The sequence below is a fragment of the Elephas maximus genome, chromosome 3 (assembly GCF_024166365.1).
Source record: "Elephas maximus indicus isolate mEleMax1 chromosome 3, mEleMax1 primary haplotype, whole genome shotgun sequence".
Classification (NCBI taxonomy): Eukaryota; Metazoa; Chordata; class Mammalia; order Proboscidea; family Elephantidae; genus Elephas; species Elephas maximus.
In genome coordinates this window covers 124,335,234-124,351,622 of record NC_064821.1, presented here as the reverse complement: position 1 = coordinate 124,351,622, position 16,389 = coordinate 124,335,234, and the positions used below count along the sequence as shown (strand labels likewise).

At 38.8% G+C, this 16,389-nt stretch overlaps 1 protein-coding gene across 2 annotated transcripts in view; it reads right to left on the bottom strand.

The window, feature by feature from the left end:
• Positions 1–1,992: 1,992 nt before the first annotated feature.
• The window catches only part of ST6GALNAC3 (ST6 N-acetylgalactosaminide alpha-2,6-sialyltransferase 3), a 637,986-nt gene continuing 623,589 nt past the window's right edge, over positions 1,993–16,389 (bottom strand). Inside the window, exons 4-5 of one of the 2 annotated variants that reach the window (XM_049875626.1) lie at positions 5,294–5,401; positions 1,993–4,216 (exon numbers count right to left, since the gene is read on the bottom strand). In XM_049875626.1, the coding sequence (XP_049731583.1) occupies positions 4,030–4,216; positions 5,294–5,401 (295 nt within the window). In that variant the 3' untranslated portion in view covers positions 1,993–4,029. The remainder of the gene's footprint in view (positions 4,217–5,293; positions 5,402–16,389) is intronic. The other variant, XM_049875627.1, reaches the window with a different exon arrangement.

Here is a 16,389-nt window from a genome sequence, read left to right as displayed (position 1 = left end):
CTTGAAAGGTCAGCAGAGAGAATCTCAGTCCCCAGTTCAGACTCTTGCTCCCACATAAGCTGATTCATACCAAATCCTCAAAGAGCAATCTCCTTACACATTTTTCTCTTTTCACAATGGTCACAATTCTCTAGCCATAGAAGAAAAATCATGCAAATCTGTGTCTTGCTTATGCTAAAGACAGGCTTATGTGAATGGGGCGGGGGGGGGGGAGGGGGGAGAGGCAACATTCATTTATCTCAGTGTGAATGAAGCTTGATGCACTGTTCTCCACTGTGGCTTTAGCAGAGCTGCAATCCACAGAGCCTGCTATACACGCAGCTATACTTACAACTCTGATTTGTGACAACTGTAGCATCTAACTGTGTTCTCAGTTCCAGATTTAGCGGCTTCCCTAGCTTTATTCTTCCTGCCAGCCATTGCGTATGATTTTATGTACTCTTTCTCAAAGGAATCAGAAGACTTAAAGTATATATTTAATTTTGATTTTTTGCTTCCTTTTTTTCATCAAGATTCAAAATGAAGTCTAAAAAAAGTGTATTTTTTGTGATTCATACTCATCTATATAGAATTAAATATACATCTCCATATGTAAATTCGAGCATGTGTGTATACACACGTGCATGCACACACACACGTGCACACACACACGAAGTCATTGTGCATACGTACAAACATCCCCCCCAAATTGCTTTTTCTTTAACGGGTTTCATAGCAATGAAAAATCATACTCTAGAAGGTTTCATACTCGCATTACCATCGTAACAATGTAAATCACTACTACTTATGAGTGGGTTAACATAGAAATGAATTATATATTCATTTTATAAAACCTTTTACATTTCCTTGCTATTTCTAGGGTTCTGCAGGATTAAAAATAATGTTTACTCTAGTATTTTTAGCTAGCATATTTTAACGCCGATTTCAGCAAATTTGGGCCATTTTCCACAGTACATTTGCCTAGAACCTTGGATGATAATAAAATATTTTTATTTTTCCAGATGTTAATTAACTTCCTGGATACATATACATCAGTGATGAGTAGCGTAGTTAGATTTTCCAATATCTAGATGCTAAATGAAATCCATTTTAGTGGACTGGAGCCTGTGGAATTGACCAGAATTTTGCCTGAAAGAGCACTCTTCTTGAATTGCTCCTTGGCTATGCTTTTCTCTATCAGTAAATCTTCGATGGAAAATCTCTTCTCAACATGTAAGAAATTAGACTTTGTATTTCCACTAGAATTAGGAAGCTGGGGGTAAAGAACAGAAAATGAAAGCAGAGAACACTAAGGAAAATAAGTTATGCAATTATATCAAAATGCTGATTATACTGGAAATCAACCATCCAGGTCTCAAAATTGGGAATAATGTGTTTTTTGTTTCCTACTTTTAGAAGGAAGCGATAAAAGAAAACAAAAATACAAAGTGTAGAGAAGAGGTTTAGTTAAAAAGAGAAAACAAAGAAAAAGGAAAGGAAGTGGAGGGAAGAGAAACCTGGTGAATTGTGTCTGAAACATCACAGCCTTGAATACTGCATATAGCAGTTCTCTGCACACATGGGGTTGCCTTGGGTTGAAATCAAAGGTAACTAACAACAACAACCCCTCCAAAGGAAACACTGCCAACATAAGTATAGAGAAAGCACCTACTCCACACACGCTTACTGTCCTGGAATGAGGAATACTGACATCCACTTCTATCCCCCAGCACCGCAAAGGTCTCCTTCATCAGAGAAAGCTACAGTGAGGCAGGAGAGCAAGCAAGTTTTCAGGTTTCTCCTCCGTAGGGCTAAAACAAATAGAGTTGGCCCTCCATTTACCAGAAAACAAAATAAATTCAGTTATCTCATTCCCCCAAGCAGTCTATCCAGGATTCTCTTTTATTTAAAAGTGTAACTGTTCTATCACAGAGAGGAGAAAATAAAGGTCTGTACTACGATTTTAACATTTGTATCTGTTTATTTTTTTTCAAGTGAACATTTCTATCCATCGTTAACTCTTAAAAAAATCTAACAGTCATACAACTGAAAGGAAACAAGAAAAGAATAACAACTTCCTTCAACGACGGAGCTGGTGTTTGGTAATTTTTATAGATCTGAGTATTGGGGTATCAGAATGGCAGATGGGAGCATGAAAGAAGCATTCATCCAAGATGGCACATTTTAATAATAGTTAATCATGGTACTTAGCACTTGCAAACAGCTGCAAAATGCTCCTGAGGTGAAAAGAACATCACTTCCAGCCTCTAAAATATTCTGTAAATACCAACTAATAATTAAACCTGGCTTTTGTCTCTCCAGTCATTCTGCAAGGATGATTTTTGGGCTCTCAGCTACTCTTTCAGCAAACTGGTCCTCTAATACTTAATGAGCAATGAGTAATTGGAGAATAGAGTTATCTCAAACCTGGGACAGAAACTTTACATTTCTCTGTTTTCATTCCCTGCTATTGCCTCTGTTTCCTCATTTTTTCCCACAGTAATAGAGCCATTAAAAAAAAAAAAAAAGAAAGAACCGAAGTTTACAAAGGTCCCAGTCTATGGCCAAGACCATCTTTGTGATACTTTCTGCATAATCCTGATATAATACATTGTTTTTGGCACTGAAATCAATTGGTTACTAGTCTACGTAAATGCTATTCTATACAAATATTAGCAAAGGAAGCAATCTGGAATATAGGAGAATGATGAACAAATCACAGAACATCTGCTAAGAAATGGCAGAATGCCAAAGCAATGGCCCAACAGGATGGTCGTAGACATCACACGGCGTAGCAGAGGTGAAAGGACTCTAAATGACAAAGCACATTGACCACTAAGGTCATTATTATTGTTGTTATGGTATGACACCTTATACACTGTGGGGAAAATAAACCCCAAGAAGGCAGAAGCTCTGGTCAGATTTAACACAAGGAATCATCTCCTTTTCATGTCTAACAGTTGGCACTTGGCAATGATAATATGTACGCAGAGACACATCTTGGGCTTATAAAATAGAAATTTGAATATACAAATATACATTATGAAGTATGATCATATACAAATTGATGTAAAAATATGCTTTGCTTTCCCCATTTCATGATTTTAAAAAGCACAAAAGTCTGTGTTATTGGATGTTGAAGCAGAGTTAGTAAACCCTTTTGGTTATGGTTTAGGAATGCTTTCACAGTACACGTTATTACAGTGTTAAAGTTGATATCTTACATATCAAATAGCCTTGTGAAATATTTAGAGCTCAACAAAAAACAACTAAACATTAATATAGATCATTCTAATAACATGTTTAGTTATATTGTTTGAAGTAGTAAGAATGGAGCGGCTAGAGTGGAAATACATCAAGTTTTGATAATTGGCCCATTTTGAAAAAGCGTTTGAGATAGTCAAGTAATCCTGATGGGTAGGATATCCATTGTTAAATAGGCGATTGAACTGAGGCTTTAGCTATGAGAAGTACCCCTGTATGAAGATGGTATGTCGGGAAGAGATACCTTCCTTTCTGCCAGGCTTACTAGTAACTGTAGTAAGATACTTGTACCCAGATACCATTTCTTGAGTCAGTGTTTGACAATCAACCATTATTCAAGGTGGTGGAGCTGCTCAGGTTCAAGAGGCTGTGAAGTCAATAACCTTGCCTCATGTGGCCAATTCCCATGGCTTTTGGCAGTTACTCACAGTTTGAGAATTCTGTTTAGCCAACTTGAAGGATAATCTTCCCATTTCTTAGGTCACAGCTGTTGTGTCCCTGGCCTTCATTTCAATTCCAGTTAAATTATAAAGTGCAGTATGTAGTGTTGAAGCTTCAGAAAGAACATAATAAGCACAACCACCCTCCACAGAATCCAAGTTCAAATTACTGGCAGAGTCACCATCCATATCTGAGAAGGTACAGGAACTTGATCGTCATTGTTGTTACCCTTATCACTGTCCTCATCATTATTGTCATCCGCACCAGCATCATCAGCATCACAGTTGCAGTATTATGATCTCATCAAATGGTGTGGCAAGATAAAAAACAAAACCAAACCCAACATCAAGACACTGTCCAGTTTGGGTGTGTAAATATTATCCTGTGTTTCTTGGCCCATTTAGCAAATACTTTCTTTTCAGTAATAAACCTATGCCCCCCATATGGGGCATGTTCATGAAGAAAGTATTCATCACACTCATCTCTTCCTTGTTCGTAATAATGGTAGGGGACTTTTCTATACCCTTCTGTCCTAGAAAAGAAAAAAGAGAAAGATGGAGATGAACGAAGCACTCATTTACAAGAATCTATTATAAAAAATTATTAAAAAAAAAATTATGTACCCAGTAAATGCATTTACTTGCAAACCCATACGTGATTCTTGTCCATGAACTCAGTTAAAATCTATTATGTATGAAAGCTTTTAGGAAGATGTACCAGGCCCTCAGAGCTTTAATAGATCAAATATAATTTATATATCACACCAATTATATTCCAACACATGGCTATCCTTTGAAGAAGGAAATGGTATATAATGGAAGGAAACTCTGGATAGCCTGATGGTTTTGCAGAGCTTGAAAAATCTTTGTTATTTTTCAGAGTAAGATATTTGGTTCATTTGTGTTCTATTGTGCTTACAGTTAGGGTAGAAATATTTGATAATTGAAGATTGTGACTGAGGTTTACCACTTTGACAATATGATTAAAATGCTGTCTGAATTAGATTGTACCAATTGTTGGTGGGAAAATATATTCCGTTATCCTGATGAAGCGTGCAGGATTTGTTTTATTATCTAATTAAAAACTATCCTACCAGTGAAGATATACTGTGGATAAACACACTGTTTTTAAATAGGGATCTGGCAGGTTATTCACTTATTAGTGAAATATAATTTCCGGAAATTCTGGTTAATCTGTCAGTTTCTCTGAGGCTCCTGGACATTTTGTCCTTCGTGATCAAATATAACCATTGCATAGATAGCCACCCACCAAGCCATTAAAGGAGCGGAAATGTCAAACTTGCTTTGCAAATTAAATAACCACTAAATTTGTTCTGTCTTTCCAGGCCCCACAAGTCCCTGATATGCCACTGATTAAGAAAAAAAGGTTCCTTGTGACATTTGACATCAGGCTGGTAAATATTTTTCTTTTTATCACCCCAAAAGCCACAACTTGATGCACTGACAATAAAATGTCATGCCAGCAAAGAACACCGGGAAATAATTGTTGCTTTATCTGTTTCTCAGATTTATGGTATTAAAATGAATTGTGATACTTTGACAAGATCTCAGAATTGGAGATGCATAAAAATAATTTCCAGTGATCTTACTTGCAGTAGGTGTCATTTATCATCCCGTAGACGTGGATGCCGTAACAGGCGTCCATGGCCAGAATGAAGGTAAACCACCCCGTGCTGAGATAAGAGCCAGACTGGACTCTGTGGGGGGAGGAGGGGGGACAAAAACAAACAACAACAACAAACAAAATAAAACAACATAGTCAGCACGCACAGAGGAACAATAAAGTGTGGTGAGAAACGAGCATCATTTTATCAAAAAAGTAGCGCTTGTTATCAGGATAAAAAGCATGAAGAAACTTGACAATCTGTCAAAGATACACACTTATTTTGAATTATCTCTGAATAATTTATAGGCATGCTCTCATTCTTGCTACCTTAAGCCTCAAAGCTATGTTGTGTGGAAGAGAAACCATATGGCAAATATCTGAAGTCGAATAATCCTGTTCCCTTCAGGTGAAAAATAATTTATTTGATTTTCCGTAAGACACAAATTAGTCCTGTATATCAGAGGACAGATTTTTTAAAAGGTCCTTGGAGCCCAGATGGGAACTGAATGATAATGGTGTTATCTTGCTTACCTGAACGTATCAACTTCTCTAAGACTCATCGGATTTCTAAGTGTAAATTGAATGAAGTGTAGGTGAAAGACTTGGTCTATGAAAGCGTCTGAAAAGTTTTTCCTTACTAATTTCTAGCCATCGTGAGCCAAGATTTTTCCTCTGTAAGACTTATGTTATTCACCTCTTCAGCAATTTTTCATTGAACACCTACTATGTGCTACAATCACTGTTCTAGATACTGGGGACACAGTAAGTTATCAAAACAAAGCCTCTGTCTTCATGAAGACCAGAGGATTGGGTTTGGAGGTAGCTGTGTTATCAAGCTTGCTCGGAAATGCTAACTTTGATAAAGTGAACAAAGATCTGGGGGGAAGAAAGGAGAACAGAAGCCATGTGGAGCACATGATGGAAAAGCATTTCAGGCAGAGAAAATGGCAAAGGCAAACTGCAAATATGGAAGTGTGCTTGGTATGTTCAAGAAACAGATGGGAAGAGCAGTGAAATTAGGGGGAAGGGTAGTCAATGTAGCTTGAGTACTGATTGGAGGGCTTTCCAGGTTTCAAATTGTTCATGGAATTGTTCAGCGAAAAGCTGGATCTCTATGGTTGTCTTTAGCCAAGGTGGCTCAATCTATCCAAAACAGATGATTGCCCATCTCTTTAAAACTTTCCCCATAGGGGCATTTGGATCATCCCAGGTTGTTTGGCAACTGTGCAGAAACATTGTTAAAAAAGACAAAATTTCCTATCTTCCATCTAGATTTGCTGACATACTAGAACATGGCCAGCTTTTCTCCTATAAACCTACACTTAGCTACTGATCACCATAACTAATCAGGAAGTTTTACTACATTTCTGATATCTGATTTCTTTCAGGCCTAACCTGATTTATCTTGTGCCTGGAAAGACAGACACATGCTAATTAACCCAAAAGCTCTTCCAGTGAGCTGTGTTGCATTTAATTCAGACCGGAGAGGCTCATACTGCTCAAGTGCCCTCTCCTACAAACAGCACTTAATTAGACAGTTACATTTTCTTTCCCTGGTGCCTCTGATATATTTGAGATGAGACATTACAGGAGATTCCTACCCATAGTACATACTGGGGCTAGCAAAGTGGTCTCATTTCAAAATACTCAAAGTGGACGTCCATGCAATGGTACTTGCAGTAGTGTCATTGAAATTGTTGGATTGACCCAGAAATTTATCTGAATAAATGCCCTGGTGAGTTCGGTCTCCAAGGGAACTCCACCGGCCTGGATAGCACTGGCTCTGAGAATTCTTGTAATTGCATATTTCCAAACTCTCCCATGCTGCTCTTTGGGCACACTGGAAATGAGGATGTATAAATTATACCCAAGTAGACCTTTTAGGTTCAATAACAACAACAACAACAACAACAAAAGGATTGAGTTGATGTACATGAAATTGTTTATGCTTTTCAGCTTGGAGAGACCTAATGATAACTGTCAAATGCCTTAAAAAAATTCTTAAAGTGTCTCCTCTGGGACCAAATATTGTCTTGTAATTTGTCACTCATGCATGTGGCACTAACTACATACCAGCTGGCCACCAGCCATAGCACTTTTTATACCTTCCACGTTTGGGGATCAATAAAAACAATTATTGTCATCCACAAATAAACAATCAAGCTTCCCATAGGGATGATAAGAGAATTTAAGCCCTCTAATTCAGCTCAATAGGAAAGCTTAAATTAATGCAGCAGAATAATGAGCCTTGCAGGGGAAAATAAAGGCAAGAGTGTTAAGAGGAAGCTATCAATCATTTGTTACACTGGCCAAGCTTTGCATCCCACTGCTCCTTGGTAATCAAGATACTTGCAACTTGGAAACTACTTAAATTTACTTGCTCATCTCTTAGAAAAATGATGCTGTCAACACCTTGATGTAGCACATGCTTGAAGGCATATCATTTAAAATATGATCTTTCATCTCGTTTATTACCAATAAAATATAAGCTACCTTGCCCCTTGATGTTTACCCCTGTTCCTTGATGTCTAAAGGTCATCACATAGCCACAGGGATTCAGTGTCTGTCAAGCTATCCTTATTTTTACTAATATCAATATTTTTGGCTGTCAGCATCCTTCATTTGCCTGCACCCCTGCTTCTGAGCATGCTCTCTCAGGGCCTCACTTCTGGAAACATGTTCCTTGTGAAGCATTTTTCTCCTATTGTCCGGCAAGCTAGAATCTTCCAATGAGTGATATTTGCCGTCTCAATAATTTCAGGGGAGGAACTTAGGAAATTGATACGATTACTCTTGAAAAGAAAACTTGATTACGTTGAATTTATTATCTATTTTCAGGATTCTCTGTGACTTACTGAACACCTTTAGCTCATTCTGAACCCAAGGAGCTTACACTCTAATGGGCAAAGTAATAGCACTTTCCCTAAATCAGGGTTTCTTCAGCTTGGCACAATTGACTCTTTGGACCAGATAATTCTTTGTTGTGGGGGCTGTTCTGTGTACTGGCTGATGCTTAGCAGCATCCCTGGAGTCTACCCACTACATGCCAGTAGTACCCTCCCCCGAGTTGTGACAACCAAAACTATCTGCAGACATCGTCAAAGGTCCCCTTGGTGGCAAAATTACTCTCGATTGAGAACCATTGATCTAGGTAAGCATTCATATGGAGGCAGAATGTCTATGTATGCCTATTGAACATATGTTTATATTATATGAATATGAATATATGAAATTACATCTTATGAATATAAATTATGTGAAAAGAACTATAAAGGTTGGAACTGACTCTTTTGGAGCAGTCCTCAAATTTTAATGTGCTGAAGAATAACTGCCCCTACCCCCAGAAACTTGTGGGTCTGGGTGGGGCCCAAGACCCTGCACTTTATCAAGCAGCTTCAGTAAATTAAGATGTAGATGGCCCATGTGAGCAGCAGTGTTATAGAAGCAGAATAAAAAGATATCCAAAATGATTCAGTTGTAGGGACCAGAGATTGCTAAGAATGGGTGAAAAAGATAAAGGATAAAAAAGGGAGCAAAGAAGGAGAATTATGGACAAAGAGAGAGTCAATGAAGTGTTTGAGAGGAGACAGTAGGGAACAATCCATGGTGTTAGTATTCTTAGTTGTCTGTAATTCTGAGCCTTAGAGGTCAGCAGGAAATTCAAGGGTTAATGTAAAAGGAGAGCTATTACCAATATTATCATAACTAACTCCAATCCCCACCATATCTCTACTTGAGTAAGGCCTGGACCTATAGAAAGAAATGCTACAGTCTGCCTACATAATACATCTGTGAGACTCATCTCTAGAAGCTCAAGAATTTTTTTTATATTAACTTTATTGGTTTGACCTGAACCATGTTACTTCTAATAATCTGATAGTGGGTGTTAGCAATATGTACCTATCACAAGTTGCACAGGCCACTTTGAGGACAGCGGATTCAGTCCATCATGAACAAGATATGGGAGAAAGGGCCTATCTCTATGCTCACCATGTTTTAGAAAGTTTCATTATATCCTTATTCCTCTATCCATTCATCCCACTGAACCCAGATACTTATATAGGTCACGGGGCATTTATGTTACTTTTTGGTTTGTGTGTGTAAGTATGTGAGCTGCATTCATCTAATAACAAAATATAATCCCTGTTCCTCAGTTTTGTTATCCCCCGCATTATAATCACTTCAGGAAGTGTGGCAATTTCTCATCTTTGTCAAGGGAATCCTGTACTGTCCAGTGTTATTCTGTGTACTTGTGATCACAGGAAAGAAATATCAATTATTAAATGCTTGGTCCATGCAAAATTGCTAGACAACAAGGTGGACAGGGCTCTGGGCTTCTTTTGATGGCCTGAGTCACTAGGAGGGAGAGACCACCATTTAGATTGGTACTCTTCTTTTTTGCCTTCTTCTGGGTGAAACTGATAAAATTATTTTCCTCCTTAGTGACCTAGTGGGGCTAGGTCCACAACTGACAAGCAGAGATTCTGCTTGTTGGGAGAGCTGGGAGGAAAGCTGCTGAACAACTGGTCCTGGAAAAATGAAGAGTTTCTAAGGAGTAACAATGGCCCCACTCTGCCCACTGGTTCTCAATGTGTTTAGCAGAAAGGAAAATATCCTAATAATCCGTAACACAGGCACAAACGCAGAGACAAAAGACTGTCTGCTAGGACAAGTGTATACACTGGATGCCATGTTCCTCTAGGAAATGGCCCCATCTCCAGGAGTGACATGCACTTCTATAGACATTGCCTTATTTTAGCCTTACAACAACCTGCAAGGCACAAGTTATTACCCTCATTCTACAGATTTGGAAACCAAATGTTAAGAAATATTAAATAACTTTGTTTATTTAACAATTATTTACTGAACACCTAGTAGGGGCCGGGCACCCTGCTGAGTGCAGTCATCATATGGAGATTATAGTAATCACACCATTGGTTATGGTTCTGGCTTTGCCACTTAACTGATTTTGTGACTTCACTTAACATTTTTAGGTTTCAGTTTCTTCATCTGTAAAAGGGAAATAATAATCAGCTGTACTTTATCGGGTTCTTGTGAAAATTAAATGAGTTTATATATGCGAAGTACTTAGAGTGTCTAACAGGAAATAATAAACATATGGGCAATATTGTTATTTCTGAATCCAGCCTCTTTCTCTTAGTAGAAAAGTCTTAGATACATTTTTGGTTATGGACACATTAGTCCTAACTCTTGATTTCCCCTCTTGAGCCCAGTCTTATTCTTTTCCTCTTGACTCCTGAGCAGTTCTCTTTCATATTTCACTAGATTCCCCTCTGTTCTAAGCTCATTTGGGCCCTACAAGTACAGCAGCTTCCTTGGCTCACCAATGCCTACCCCTGGTTTAGGCTGACCTTCCCCGTGGGTTTCCTTGACCCTGAAAAACCAGGTTATCCTTACCTACCATTCCCACTCTGCACTCACTGCCCCATTGGCTTTCCTTATGGAGCCAAGTGTCTTACTTTCCTTTCTTTTCATTACAAGTCCATCTGAAACCATTCAGTTTTGGCCAATAATGAACCATTATCTTGCCTTTTAACACAACCCTGTGGATCAGCAAATTCACTTGGCCTAGACCCAAAGGGCAAAGTCATGGCCTGCAATGGGGGAATATGCAATGGGGACGAAGACAACTGTCAGGTGGGAACAGGGCCCAGGGCTCCAGGAGCCTCAGTCTCTGTGACTACCTCTCTTTCATGGAATGGTTCCCCTGGGGGTCTTTGGCTCAAACTTTGCAGCTTCAAATCTACTGTTTCTTACTCATTCCTTCCATGAACTGATGAAAGCCAGGCCCAGGGCACTTAAAGCTAACATTTCAAAAGCATAATAATCATTTATCAAAACCCAAAGGGAATCAAGACCCTTCCAGTAATGGAGGTTTATTGGAGAGCATTATATTAGCAGCAGCTTCTGAAATCTACTATACTCAAGAGTAAAAAGGGAATTTAAAAAAAAGCATTAATGGATGCTTCGTGTCTTGTTTTAACACTACTGGACCTCAGTTCTCTTGCCAATATACTACACTGGCAGGATAAATAAAAATAGCAAAGTAAGTTTCCAGATACCTTTCTAGGAAGAAGGAATACCTGACAGAATACAGGCTATTCAGTTAAAAATTCTTTCTCCCAATTTTTTCAAAAGCATGTGGATAATGAAAGAATACATTTAAACAAAAGAGACTGGGCAAGAGAAACAGCTAATGATTATTAGTAGTACCTTGGGATTCAATCTAATATTGTGGACCAGTGTCATGGAAGCAGAGCTCAAAGTGTGGAAACAATTTCAGCTGTCCCCAAGTCATATATTTTTGTATATCATTTGATAGTCGGGAGCTATGGAAATGCTCTGAAGTTTGCCTATTATGTTAACAGTGGATATTTGTACTATCTGTCAACAGGACATGCTCAGCAAGTTTTTAGGCAGCAACAACTTTCTGCAAATCAGTCAGCAGAATTCTTGATTCTGGATTGAATGATTTGCAAATGGACATAAACTTTTTAAATGGATACAAACATCATCTTGTAGATGGTAATTCTTAAGAGAATGTACCAAGTGAAAAGAATCCAGGCCTGGAAAATAATGAAAAAATGGACCACAGGTACATGGAGAAGGCAGTAAACCTTAGAGGAAGACTGTGCTGCTATCCTGATAGCTAATGTGAAATCCTTGCACTAATCAGTAGATGCTTGGACTGTGAGCATATTAAATAGCTTTCCTACCATAGAATCAACAGGGTCCTATGACTAGTGATGAATGAAATTGTACAAAAGGAGCATAATAAGAAACGACTGTGTTCTTTTCAAAATACACATTTAAAAGTAAAATGGTACAGCTCCCAATGGTATGATTTATGGCTGCTATAGTTTTGTTTTTTTTTTATAGAAATAGAAGATACAGCTCACAAAAATTACTTTGTTCATTCATCTTGGAAATTAAAAGGTTATTTTCCTCTTGCCCTTAAGCTTTAAAGACCCTTCAATTGGAAATGTTGATTTTCTGGATTTCATTCACTTTCTTAAATGAACAATTGAACCCCAGGAATGGCAGGGATGGATAGTGGAGATCTCCTTGGTCCACTTCATTAAGGCAGAAATTGTTCCTTAACCACTCAGTGTGGGCGGATGTCCCTTTAGGTCCAACCCCACAAACCTAAACTCCTGCATTGCTTTCTAAGACTTCTCTTTGTGAACTCCCTGCTCTAGCCATGTGGATTTCTTTATTGCCCTTTAAACATACCTTGAGCTTTTCAGCCTATGTCTTTTTATTCTTTTTCCTTTTAAGTTTTCCCTCTTCCTGAAATGCTCTCCCCTGTCCTCTCCAGTTTCTAATATTATCCATCCAGCTTCACTGTACCTACTAACCACCTACCATTGCTCTAGAGTCAATTCAGGTTTATGGTGACGCACGTAAAAGCATAACTGTGCTCTGTAGGGTTTTTAATAGCTGATTTTTCAGAAGTAAATTGGCAGGCCTTTCTTCTGAAGTGTGTCTTGGTGGACTCAAACTGTCAAAATCTGGTTAGCAGTCAACTGCATTAACCCTTTGTGCTACCCAGGGACTCCTGATTCTACCTATTCTCATTCACCCAAGAAAGGGTTGTTGAATACATAGTATGTGTGTGAGTCACTAGAAACACCAAGTGGCTCTTGTTCTCAACTCAGGGTTAAATGCAGTAGGCCAACTCTATGACTATTTTCCAAAATAAGGTCTGCAGAGGAGAGACTTCCCCTGCTAGTGTTATGGGAAAACTGAGAGGAGAAGAACAAACACAGCTGGGGAAATTGGAGAAGGTGCCTTCACATAGGAGGTACGAGCTGAGTTGAGGATTAAGGCTAACTAGGGAACACATACTTAGGTCCCTGGGTGGCACAAATGGTTTTCACTCAACCACTAAGATTGGTAGTTCAAACCCACCCCGTGATGCCGTGAAAGAAAGGCCTGGTGATCTGCTTCCAAAAGATTATAGCCAAGAAAACTCTGTGGAGCAGTTCTGCTCTCCATAACATTTGGGGTTAACAAGAGTTGCACATCAACTTGATGGCAATGGGCTTATTTTTGTTTGTTTGTTTAGGGACCAGGCCAAAAAAAAAGAGAAGGGGGAAAGCACTTCGGGCACAGGGAATGCCTGTGTAATTGTACTGAGGTGAGAAAATATTGGGAATACAGAATCTTTCTGGTATGTCCCTGCATCTGGAACAGATCTCAGAGCACATTAGTGTTTATGTACGTAATAGATTGTTAGTTAGAGACAGGATGCATAGGTAACACTGCTTTATTTTTCTTACATTATGCTTTGAAATATTAGAGAGCTTGATTTTCTGTATTGTTATTTTTTTACAGATGATGGAAATTTATGGGTCCGGAAGAAATATCTTGAAGTAAATTGGCAGAATTATGTTTTTTTCTTCCTCATTAAGTTCCTCATTAATTCAGAATTGGGAACAAATATAAACAATATGTGACTAAGAATAAAAACAATTAAAAATGTGCAATGATCTAAGATGCACCTAGTAGTGCTCATGTGTGTTATAAACCAAAGCTACTGGTCATGACAAGTTCATTTCATCCCCACTTACCACCAAGCCGGCTTCCTCAAGACAACCTGGAGGCTCTCAGCCCGTCCCGTTTAAAAGGAAAAGTTTTTACATAAACATTTACCTCACTGAGGTTTTTTTTTTTTTTTTTAATTCATGGACATGAAAACAGGTGCCATTGCTGCTTTAAGGATATGAACCCTCTGAATTACCTTTCAGGTTTGAAAATGCTGAACCAAATGATCTCTAAAGCAATACAAGCTCCATCTAGTAACGCTTCTGGGAGAAAGTATGGATATTCGTAAGGAGCCCTGGTGGCTTAAAAGGTCAAGTGCTTGGCTGCTAACTGAAAGGTTGGTGGTTCAAACTCACTCGGTGGCTCTTTGGGAGGAAGACCTGGAGATCTCTTCCGTAAAGGCTACAGCCTAGAAAACCCTATAGGCCATTTCTACTCTATCACATGGGGTCACTATGGCCAAAATCAACTGGACGGCAACTAATACAACAACACGTACTCCCATACAGAATCTCTACCCTAAGTAGGGATTTCTAAATGGCCCACGATTTCAAAGACATGAGGTATAGCCTGTGTGGGTTCTAGTTTCAGACTATTCAAACTACCTCAGAGACCCTTCTCTTAATGACCGTAGATTTTCTTGCAACCTTCCGGTGCTAGACTGTATTGTTAACAACCCCCTTCCCCCCGAACATAGTTTGCTTGTGGATGGAGTAACTTCTCTGCGCATTGACTGTGGGTTTGGCCCAATGACTTGCTTTGACCGGTGAAATATAAGCAGAAGTGAACAAAGTCACAGTCCCCAATAGAGGTTTTTAGAAAGCATCATACGCTTCCAATTTCTTACACTCCTGTCTTCCACTATGAGAAAAACTCATCCTTGGTAGAGGCTGTTCCTTTAGCCTGGGTCCTGGGATGAGGAAACCCATGAGTCAGACAAGAACTTGGCCCAAAACTGGAATCAAGCCCAACAGAGCCTAGCAGAGCTATAGGTGACCACAGAACTATAAGCCGGAAATAAATGTTCTTGTAAGCCAGCAAGTTTCAGGGTTGTTTGTTATGCAGTTAAAAAGCTCACTAAATAAAATTCCTTCAGTTAATAACTGCTATTATTTACATCCCGTTAAAAAACCCATTGCCGTTGAGTCGATTTTGACTCATAGCGACCCTATAGGACAGAGTAGAACTGCCCCATAGAGTTTCCAAGGAGCACCTGGCAGATTCGACCTGCTGACCCTTTGGTTAGCAGCCATAGCACTTAACCACTATGCCACCAGAGTTTCCATTATTTACATAGCACTTATACATTTTTTTATACATACCAGACATTGTTCCAAGAGCTGTTCATTGGTCATCTCATTTAATCCTCAAAACAATCCCACCCCACAGGGGGTATTGATGTCCCCATTTGAGAAATGAAGGCTCAGGCAGATAAAGTACTTGCCCAAGGACAGTCTGACACGAGAAAACTCAGGCTCTTGACCAACTTCTTTTTTGGTCACAGTTTTTAGTATTGTATGAGGCATCACGTGTCTGATCGAGCAGCCGTTAAAGGACCTCAATCCTTCTGACTCTGCTATTAGCTCTGAGAAGTCTTGGACACATCACATGTCCTCCCTGGGCCACAATTTTTTTGATGGTGGAACAAGAGAATTGACTTATGTAGCTTAGGATCTTTTATCCCTAAAATTCTGTAATTGCAGTTATGGTAACATAGTCCATGCTAGAGAGATTATAAATGTATCAATTGTATTTTAATACAGACTTATTATCATTATTTGTGTGGATTGTGTTTGTAAGTTCCGGATTAGAAACACCTTTTTAGAATTTTGGCTGTTCTCGTGTTCAAACAGTAACTTCATGCCACTGATGCAGATATATACATAAACTTAAAAAAAAAATAAGGGGGTAAGTCCTGAAATAAAGATCAAGTTCCTGGATCTATATCATTCCCCAAGCCTGGACTCCTTCTAGCCCTTAGGCTCTGTAACCTTTTAATAAACCCCCCTCTTTTTTTCTTTTGGCTTGTGCCAGCTACAGGAGGCATCTGTCCGTTGCAACCAGGAGTCCTAAGTAAACCTTCCAATTTGTTTTAAAGATTTGTAGTTGGACTGGTTGACCTCTAAGAACTTTTCTAATGCAATGAGTCTATTAAATATTTTAGTATAATTACAGATTCCATTTCTAACTAATCCTTAACTCTTATTAACAATCTCTATTCGATCTGATCCAAGTTTTATATTTAGGCTTTAAAAATGTTTTTTTTTTTTTTTTTTCCCTAACTGACCTTTCATCTTATCTTGAAATCATGCCCTTCCTGAAATGTTGTGGGCCTCAGTATTGCGAATGCTAATCATCTTTTTCTACATAAGGCATAGACGCCTGTTCCTCTGCTAACCTGACAAAGGTAATTAAAGGAAGGTTTTGGATTCCTCTTCTAGTTCTCTTATCTGCCATTCCCTCTGCATATACTTTCCTTATGACTGAAGGGGGAAAAAAAGGGAAAGATTA